Genomic DNA, 11,177 nt, shown 5'->3' with positions numbered 1-11,177 from the left:
CTACCACAAAATTCAAATATCATTTTGGTATATTAATTTTTTGTCGAAATAAATTATTTTTTTTAAACCTATTTGTCGAGTTCTTACAATGGTAAATATATGCGTTTTGATACAAATCCTGCATGAGAAATCCTAGATAATTTTTATTCAAAATATGAAATTTCAAAGTTTATTTTACTTTTTGCCCCGTATCCTCGTGCAATGCTTGTTATTGTTTATGACGAATAGGATCTTATATCTACGTACTGGCAATACCAATAAACACCTTCAAGCTCGTGATTGGTGGCGCATGTGCGCTGGACTTGTGACAGTGTAATGTCAAGTCGGGCCGTTTTTGGGTTTATGTCGGCCGATAAATGTTTTTAATCAGTTTAAGTTTTATAATATGGTATATTTAAATGAAGCACGAGGGCAAAATGCTGTCCAAATTAGTCCGTACTATTCTCTGGGTATTTTTACACGTTTTATATACCGTTTTAGAAAATATACTTGTGCTTTGGTTGTATCTTAATTTAAAAATCAAAGAGATAAGACGATTAAAATGTTTTAATGACAGTGGTGAATACATTAGTTATGGCATGCAAGGTGTATGTAAAAAGCCTCAACACATAGCATTTATTTTAGACGAAGATAAACTTTTATATGATGACCTAGCCCGGTTAATCATTTGGAGTTTGGCATCAGGAATACCATATTTTAGTTTTTACGATAAAACAGGTAAATCCTATATTAAACACCTTATTTTGGAAGATACAACTGGTCTAACACTTATTTTTAAATGTACAAATGACATGTCTTTTTTCCTATTTTAAGTATTTGATTTTCATAATATTTCATCAGATGATCAGGATTTATTATTATATTGTTGCTATATACTCTTTGTTTTATTATTTTACAGTATAATGCTTATATCAATCATCATGTAATTCAGACCCTTTATCTTATTCTACATAAACATGCTTAACTCATTGAATTAATTTATTATGAATCAAGCTTTCGATAGTATAAAAGTACCACCTGAGGCTTCAAATGATATATTTTTTTTAAGTGATGGGTTCTCACCAAAAAGTAATACCTAAACAATATATAACATGAATAGTAACTTAAGGTTTTGCTTTAAAAGACTCATCCGCGTTGACAGTAGCTTATTCAATGTACATAAATAACCTTATAAGAGTATAGATATGCAATTGCGAGTGCCCTAGCTATAGCTGTTATTCTATTTTTCCTCTTAATTAATAGTGCTACTTACTATTCCTTCTCCATTTCCCTTGCCATATTGCATTAATCCCCTTCGCTTTGATTTTCTTCTTTTACATCATTTGAATCCTATTACACACATACATGATTTGGATCTGATGATACTTTTAAAAAAATTTAAATGTTATTTGGTAAATACCATTATTACTTAAAATCTATTGTGACACGTGTTTCAATGTATTCAGCATCATTATCAAACACCGATACGGTGTTATTATACATTTTGACATCTCAACATAGATGTAGAAGAACATGGAAGTTTGGGTATTCACAGGGCTTATGACCTGTCACGGACTGGTTAAGTGAACACTGTACACACATGCAACATTCATCATTCTGCCCATGATTGACAACCACACTACTCAAATTTTTGTAACTCTTACAAATCTCATAAATCTCATGACGCTTCACTTTTCAGTTAACGGGAGCCATCTATGGTCGGTCTGAGAAAGCTTTTATTTAGCAGAAAGACTTTTATTTAGATGTATGCAAGATCCTAACTGTGTTATTATAATTTAAAATTCAAATTAATAATGGATAAATGACTGCCAAGTAAATTAATGAAATCAAATCGGATAGTTACATTGCTTAATATTTTTTTACATTTTATTGCCAGTTTAGTAGTTAGTCTTAACACATTGTAGTCGGGCGCTTCGAACAATAGACTCTAGCCTATAGTGGACGTTTTTCGCGATTAGCGCAAAAATATATCGCTTTCTTAAAATTGACACAATTTCTAAACCAAATAATATTTTCGATTGAAATTTTCAAAGAAATCATAAATGACATTTGATCATCAAAAAGAAATTACAATCATAATTTTTAATTAAGTATTCCGTATTTCACAATTTTAGAAGCATTGTAAACTCTAAAAAATAGTCTTCCCCCCTGAGGTATCATTCCCTATACAATGCTAACATATTCAAATAATAAAATACCAAACAGTAAACAAAACAGTGCGAGCGGTATGAAAAATAGTCCAATACGTGAAATGACTTAAACTAAACTGGAGATTGAGATTGCATAAAAACTCTAGATTTCTGTCGATGTCTTTACAAGCGACACACTAGCTAATCCGGACAAGGCATCTCAAATAACGTCAACAGACTGTCGCCTAGCACCCAGGTAGCAGATTACCCTTCAATGCATTTTATTTCACGCTGATAACAAACCCGTATATTGCCGTTTCCTGCCGATAACCGACAGTCGAAAAAAACGGCATTTGCCGTGTCCCGCCGACAACGTGTTAAAATGCTTAAAACTTTTTTTTTATGAACACTGAAAAATCACAGCATTAAGTAATAAGTACCTCTACAATCAAATTATATGATATAAAATAATAATGGAACATCAAATTTTGTCAACCTATATTTTTTTCAATTGTCATATTTTGAACCAATTGCAAGAGTCAGCGAGTGAATACAAAAAAAATTAATTATTTCAGGCAGGAAGTTGGTCATAAATGTATTCAATCGTTACAAAAAAAAAAAGAATTTAAAATGTATTATTACATTTAGTTATATTACTGTGAAATATAAAATTGATTTATGTATCTATTATTGTCATTGTAGGATGGTGGTGTTTGAAGTTTCCTTTTATAATGTTAGGGTTAATGCGTTCATGAGGTCCCAAGGTCGATTCCTAGGGGGATTTAAAATAATTTTTTTTATATTACCCTGGACTGGTACCCGAAGGTCAAGACTGATCACCTTGTTTATTGTAACTGCAGACAGTTGGTATAATTCCATATTGAATTGTTGGGTAATATATCCAAAATAAAACAAGGTTTGTTGGATTGAATTCTACATTTATTTATGTAAATGTTAATATGTGACTTCTTAGGACATTATCAAACACTCGCGTGTTTGATAATGTCGTAAGAAGTCACATATTAACATTTACATAAATAAATGTAGAATTCAATCCAACAAACCTTGTTTTATTTTGGATATATTACCCAACGATTGATCACCTTGTCTTATATAAACGGGGGTTAGGAGAAAAAATATATAAAATCATGATTTTCCACCCCTGTCTTGTTGTGTATATAACATAGAATTTTGTCTAGCCTCACACTAGGCTGATGATGTCAGTTACGACAAAATCCAGTCGCTGGTCAAATAAAATTAATGTGAAAAAAACTACATACTTAGTTGTTATTTTATTCTATAAAATGCAGTTCCACCAAGAAATGTCAGTACAAAACTAAAATCTAATAAACGAGGGTTGAAACAACAAATATAGAATTGTTTTTTTATAGAAAAAAAATTAACAATCCTTAAAATTTTATATTGATGAAATAAAATAATGAATACTTTTGAATCATTTATATTTTTACTTATTTATTTTTTAATTGACTTTGACTTCGATCCGTAATTTTTTCCACAATATTTTGAGTGAGTCCAAATCTTTGTTCTCAAATCTGGGTTTAGATTTAGCTTAGGAGTTTTTTTTAAATATTTATATCTCAAATCACTTAAACCAGCCTATGACAGGTCGTAAGCTCTATAAATACCCAGACTTCTATATTCTTCTTCAACTGTGTTGAAATATTAATGTGATTTTTTGTTGCTGAAACGGCTGTTAGTTTTTAATATTAACTGGACAAATAATATATTAAATACATACATATACTAACATTGAGAATTTTAATATAAATCGCTCACTCCTTTCAAGAACGTTATATTTCAAAAATTTTCAGTTGTTCATGTTTTCGGAATGCCCAGAAAATGTACTTTATCCCAGCAAAAGCGGCATATTTTTAACTTAATATTTACCCGCTACAGGGCAGAATGTGTTGTTTTTGCATTTTGAAGAAAATGTATTGTCTGATAATTTTTTTAAATATACCAATTTTTTTCAAATGGAGAAAAAACATTCAGGTTTTACCTAAAAAGATATGTTGCACAGTAAAAAGTTCAATAAGTGGCTTGATATTTATTTTTAATACATTTTATTATATTTTTTAACTTTAAAAACGATCTCCTGAAAAATCTAGTTTTTGATATATGACATTGTTGAAAGGAGTGAGAGATATGTGATAAGATAAGATTAGTGTTTTTTTTAAATCATTCATTTTTGTTGCTTACATTTTAAGATGTTAATTATGTCAGCCTTTATCCTGGAATGAGTCATGACCAATTGCGAGTATTATACAAATTATTTAATGTTAGATTCTAAAAACTGATAACTTTTTCAATGTTTATTTTATCTAAAAATTGTTCAGTTAGTATCAAGAAAGGAAAAGTAGCTAAAATCGGTTTACCATTTTATCCATTTAATAGTAATACAATTGATTCAAATTGTGAGTTGCACCTTTTTACGGTCTAACTTAGTAACCATCACGCCGCTTCTTTGGAGGGTAGGAAGAGAGAATATAATGCTATACTACTCTGTCTTTGCAAACATTCTTAGCTTCTTCCACATTCATGCATCTCCTCATACATGCCTGCCGATTATTCCAACTCTCCACCTGCAAATATTAGGAATACTTGATCATGCCAAATTTTCCTCCGCTTCTATTTCCAGTTGGAAATGTAGTTACATTCTCCTTGTATATTTTTTAACTGTTCTTTCCATACTCATTCCTTTTACATGTCTCTATGCTTCATTTTCATAAATTATGGTTATTACCACAACTTGTTGTGCACTGCCAGTTGTAGTATATATATTTTTTTAACCCTTATCCGCACCCCAATGGTGCATAGGGCACTGTGTCATATAAATGCAGTGTTATCTTGATCGTTTACACATGAAAGAAAGGTGATCAGCCCTCCGCTTCAGGTACCAGTCCATGGTAATATTGAATAAATATCACAGTGAAAAAGTCACTTATATTTATTTTACCCCCCTTGGGAATCGAACCCGGGACCTCCAGAACGGTAGCCGCGCGTGCTGACCATTACACTACGGAGGCGGACGAATGTGTAGTATATTATACGTGTTTAAATTGTGTTATTGATCTCGCATTATCCACATACAATGTCCATTTCTTCTGCGAATGATATTATATCTTACAAGTTTGTATTATAACATTTCAAAGGTTATCATTTAACCTTTCACACAATGCATTATATACTATATTGATATTGATATCATACAGAGATAAAAGTGAAAATTTCCTTTTTAAATATATTTCACAAAGGTACTGTAGTGAACTTTTCCCTTATTTAATCACTGTGAAGTGCTCTTGAGGTATTTTACAAAAATGATGCTTTGTAAATTATCAAAAACTATTTTAAAAATTTATACAGGCACTCTTCAAGTAAAGACTAAGTACTTCATTATTGTTTGTCAATTTACAGTACTTCACATCTTTACTTTTTTTAAACCTATATTTTTGTATGCTAGGGAAAGTAAATGTGAAAAATATATCACAGACACCCAGATTAATTAAAAAGAAATATTTCTTCAAACCTTAACTCCACTAAAAATCTAATATCTGCAAAAAGGAAGCAACACACAACTCCTCACATGTACTGCATCATTTACCTCTAATCAAGTATTGAAATCGGCAACCGCAATATGTTCAAGACTTTGAAAATCTGTGCATCCATGTGTCGTCAGGACGACCCCAATGTTGCAAACTAGCAAATATATTATTTTGAGATTTTGATAATTAGAATTGTTATCTTAAATAACCAGCTTCAAATTGTAGTTGAAGAATTATGAAATCTTAGTCGCAAACTGATTTGCAACTATGGCTTTGACGTGATGACATGACCAACTAACATTTACATAGATATGCCTACCTTAAAATGTCACAATATTAAGCTTCATTAATCCATTGTGAATCTAATAGATATTCGTTGCCATAAATGCCGGACGTAGTTAAATCTTTTCGCATTGTTTGTTCCAGGAGAGCTGAGTAAAAATGAAGATAAGTTAATCGGTGCAGTTCAGAAACTGAAAGTCAACATTCCCGGTCACATCAAATGGGTCGGCCAACAAGGCATGAACGGGTACAAGAATGGAACTAGTAATAAGATTACAGTCAACCTTTTATCAAACGATGATGGAAAGAAGAAAATAGTTTCCCTAGTGAAAAACCTCTGTGATGATGTAAGAACGGGATCCGTCGATCCGACTCTAATTAATGTGGATAGTTTTGATGCTGCGTTATCCAAAACATTGAATAATTTCCCCGAACCTAATCTAGCAATCTACTGCGGCAAGGTCTGCAGAACCAATGGCCTTCTCCCTTGGCATATAAGACTAACGGAATTTCTCAATTTAGGCAGTCATCACTTCATTCAAGTAGAAAGGTTTGTGCAAATTTTGCAACAGTATGGAAGTTGCGAGCAAAGATTCGGGAAATGATATTCCATCTCGATAGAATAATAAATTATTTTTAAGTATTGAATATTAGATCTAGCGTTGAATACTTTCTAAGCAACACTGTTATTTATTGAAAATAAAATCAAAAATATGTTAAGCAAGTCGTATGTTTTGTACAAAGGTGCCCATCTTTTGGAGTAAATTAAGTACATTATTCATGTAATCTTATACTTAAATTATCTCCGTCTGCATAAAAATTATTTTTAAGATACAATGTCAGAATACGTATATAAATGTACATTATGTAAAAGTGATTCTTCTTCTTTTTCCCCCATCTGTACCCAATTGTGCATACAGCACTGCATTAATTCAGTGTTATATTGATCATAAATAACTCTTCAGGTGCCAGTCCAAGGTAACATTGAATTATTAAAGTAAGTAGTAGAGTACAGCCTAGCAATATCAAACTATTAATGGAATAAATGCGTTGAAATTGACTATGCTTCAAGTGTGTCCAAATCATTGTTGCATACAAATACTGGATTCAATCTTCGAGGTATTTACAGGGCTTTCGACTTGTCATTGGCTGGTTTCAGTGATAAATTTCAGTGTAGTATGCCTAAGATTGAACTTCTCTTGATTTTAAAGCTCCTGTATGTGTTATGTGACAAGCCAAAACAAACCAAAAATGAGTTCCTACTGCCTTCCGTTGAAATATTTGTATATAGAGCTGAAACCTTTTTTAAAAAAATTTATCACCCTTATCCACACCTAATGGTGCATAGGGCACTGCATCAAATTGACGCAGTGTTATCTTGATCATTACTTACATGAAGGCAAGGTGATCACTCTTGCGCTTCAGGAATCAGTCCAGGGTAATATTAAATAAATATTAGTGTTAAATCACTAATATTTATTTTCACCTCCCCCCCCTGGGAATCGAACCCGGGACCTCCAGCACGGTAGCTAAACACGCTGACCATTACACCACGGAGGAGGACCTTTTAGCAATCACTTAAACATTCCAATGACGGGTCCCAAATACTGTAAATACTCAGACTTCCATATTCTCTTCTCAAAAGACGTGTTTATCTGTTGGGACATTCATAATATTAAATCAACAAAAAAATGTATATCAATATTAAAAGTTGGTAAATTTATGCAATTTATCCATGAAAATTCTCTAACTTACCGTGAAAATTCGTACCTTTACTTTAAAAATATAATCATTTCCTCTGAATATCAAGTATGATACATTTCAGATTAATTTTGACACAGTCGCAATCAAATCCATGATCACGGAACCACTTCACTACTGAGGTAGACATTACCTCAAATTAATATAATTTTTTCCTTAAAATGACCCTTTTCTGACAAATCATGGTAAACACCAGATAGGTCAAGATCTTTTTTGTTTAGTGGTAAATTAACTCACAAATACGTATGCGAAATATTATATAATGTTTTTCTAAATCATGGTTATATTTGTTTCGAGTACATTTGCTGCAACAAAACGATTGTTACCTTACTGGTGTTTATGATGGATTTTAAAAGGGTCAATATAACCCGCTTTTTATCGTATCTAGCTTTAAAATGTGATGTTAAAAAATATTTATTTTAGTTTGTGTTGGGTTGTGGTCCTGTGGTTAGTATCGCGGACTCTTGAGTCAGAGTTTCTCAGTTCGAACCCACTCTACCACAATTTGATACCTATTTCTAATAATGAGTCGCTTAGGCTCACAGAAATAGTAAGAATTTGAAGTATTTTTGTAAATAATAAAACACAAATACTACTCTTTTTTAAAATAAATATATGAATTATATTCATTGAGATGAAACATCTATAATTTTTTTGCATGAAGAACATCCCATGGCTTACGACCTGGCATTTGGCTGGCTTATTTGGAAATATTTTCCACTTTATATATATCTTGTAAATATGTAATCTTATCTTAGAATGAGTTTTTTCAATTATATTTTGTGTATTTAAGAAGAGATGTTAATTTGTTGCGAATAAATTTCTCAGATATTCCAATAAAATTTTAATTAAATTAAAATTTTGTTTTATAAGAGATTACATAAACTAAATAAATTGATATCGGATTTGTATTTTGCCATTTATTTATTAAATATAATATTTTATTTATGCCTTTCTTTTTTACTTATAAAAAAAGCACAGGTATTTTTGTCACAAATTTCTAATGCCATAAGTAGAGAAAATAATGATGCCAAAAATATATTATGTAACTCTGTATTAAATATTTTGACCGTGGAATTAAAATATATACATATTACCTTTTAATTTATTTAACATTCTTTTGCCCGAGTTGTGACTTGTTGCTGTATACTCACCATGCGTATTTGATAGATCTGCATCTGTTCGTATGTATGAAGTGTGACATTTAAAAAAATATTTCATTTTCAATAAAAAAATATGATTTGCAATTGTCAATGGTTTTAAGAAAATTATATAAGTATAACATCAGTAAAATAAACAAATGAAATATTTCCAAAATTCAATTAACTGTTAAAAAATTAAAGCACAAAATATTTTATTACTTTTAAAATTATTTGTTCTATTGAATACATTGATTTGAAATTTTTTTAAGAATAAGTTTACTAAGTATTACAGACTAAGAAAAAAAATCTGTGGTTCATTTTTTGGCAAAATTAGTCCACACTCATTTCTTAATTACCTTGAAAGAAAAACACAAATGAAAGAACACATTTATCTTAAATAAATAAATCATGGCAACATTTTGAGTGAACAAGTATTTGGATACACTCAAGATGTTGTGAATAAAATAATGTCAAATTATAAGCTGCATAAAAATTACATTTTTAGGCATTTCCATTATGTAAAATAATCTGGTTAAGATCATACATTGAAATAAAAAGGTTTCAGCTAAAAAAAAAACTTATCCTTATTTGGATGTGTCCAATATGCATTGTTTCATACTGCAACAGTTTTATTTTTATGATTGAACTGCAAAACTGATGTTGTTTTATTGCAAAATAACTAGTTTTGCAATTGTGTAGGTAGTATCATTAAGTAATTATTTATAGAGATGACACTCAATACACAACCATAAAAAATGAGCATTGGATTTACAGGGGTTTAGAAGGGGAAGTGGGACCATATACAGTTTCAGTTAGCCCTAATAATATGCGTGCAGATAAATAACACATAATATACTAACAATGGCTTCCTAAAAACTATCCTTAAAGTGTTATTTGTCTATCCTGAACGTTTGGCTGTACAATTTTGTATATGTACAGATTTTAGTTTCTTTTTTATTTTGCTATATAAAGATTTGCTTCCTTTTTGTATTTTATTTTTTTTCTGTATTTGTGATTGCTTGATTATGTAGATGTTGAATAAAATTACAATAGCAACTCGAACTCAAAGCAATGATATATTACAAATTAATATAATCCTAATATTGTTTGATATATGCATATATGTTTATATTTGGGCCTCCTGTATTGATTTTTGTATATATATATATAGAAAACCCTGTATGTTATACTTTTGAATTGTTAAAATGTCAATGAATTACATGACATTGTCCTGCAAACACATTTCACATTACCCTAAACGTACTAAAATTGCCTTAAAAGTCTTTAGTAAATTTGTAGTTTTATTGCGTTCAGTAAAAATGGATACAATATTGTGTATTTAAATTTTATTTATTACCTTTTTATATAAATGAATACTTATATTGCAACAGTACATAGCCAGCGATACTTTCATCATACTGTGGCAGTTAGTAGCTTAAATTTTGTCAAAAAATTGTGATATGCTGTGATTTGATTCTGAAATGTCACGTTTCCTTTTTCATCTATAGGAGCTATTTGAGAAACACATCAGCAAATCGTTTAATGTTGCCAGGTCCCTATACTGTCCGGAGGATTAACATGTTACATTTTAGTTGACAGTATTCTTGTTTTTATAACTTAATATATTTTTTGTTTGCTTGCATTATTTTTGCTTGTAGTATCAATGTAGAATAAAGTTTTTTGTTATTGTTATTTTGTTGAATATTTGACTATTTGTTGTAATTCATATCTCAGAAAAAAATAAAAATACATACTATTAAATGTCTGAACATAAATAAAATAATGGTTATGTTATGTAAATCGTTCTTGTTTTTACACTCTCCCTGTATATAGTTGCACCTGGACATAAGAGACCCCAAAAGACTCGGACATTTTTATCTTATAAAGAGGTTTGCTTGAAAGCGGGCCTGGCCAACCCAAATTGCACCCCGGGCCGCATCGATGGCCTAAAATTTTCCCTAGGGCCGCATACAGACATTTAAAAAAAAATCATTTAAGTTTTTTATAACTTATTGTTTTTTTTTAAGTATTATAAATAATTTGAATCCAGAGATAATCAGCAAGTATAATCGGAGTAATTGTGAAAAAAAAACATTACTACGACCAGATGGGAGAACAAAACACATTGAACCAACAAAAAATGTATTTGTATAGTAGTAAACATTTTGAAAATTTTTAACAATTATAATTATTAATTAGCACACATAAATCAAACAATATTACCAATTTTATTTTAAATAAAACCAAATTATCAATGGCCACTCAGTGCTAGATTTGAGTTTCTTTTCGCTTACTTAATT

At 30.4% G+C, this 11,177-nt stretch overlaps 1 protein-coding gene across 1 annotated transcript; it reads left to right on the top strand.

The window, feature by feature from the left end:
* Positions 1 to 298: 298 nt before the first annotated feature.
* On the top strand, positions 299 to 6,641 carry Tango14 (transport and golgi organization 14). The gene is made up of 2 exons (XM_088272347.1): positions 299 to 717; positions 6,119 to 6,641. Exons 1-2 carry the CDS (start codon positions 399 to 401, stop codon positions 6,577 to 6,579), a joined length of 780 nt encoding a protein of 259 aa, XP_088128473.1. The 5' UTR covers positions 299 to 398; the 3' UTR covers positions 6,580 to 6,641.
* The last annotated feature ends 4,536 nt before the right edge of the window (positions 6,642 to 11,177 follow it).

The sequence above is a fragment of the Brachycentrus maculatus genome, unplaced genomic scaffold (genome assembly GCF_059751285.1).
Source record: "Brachycentrus maculatus isolate JH-2025_06_01 unplaced genomic scaffold, ASM5975128v1 h1tg000031l, whole genome shotgun sequence".
NCBI classification, from domain to species: domain Eukaryota; kingdom Metazoa; phylum Arthropoda; class Insecta; order Trichoptera; family Brachycentridae; genus Brachycentrus; species Brachycentrus maculatus.
Note: the sequence above shows the minus strand (reverse complement) of the source record. Positions and strands in the feature narration are given on the sequence as shown.

Coding starts and splice junctions, on each gene's coding strand:
- Tango14 (XM_088272347.1), top strand. CDS start 399: ATGAAGCACGAGGGCAAAATGCTGTCCAAATTAGTCCGTACTATTCTC. Junction 718..6,118: donor TAGTTTTTACGATAAAACAG/GTAAATCCTATA, acceptor TGTTTGTTCCAG/GAGAGCTGAGTAAAAATGAA.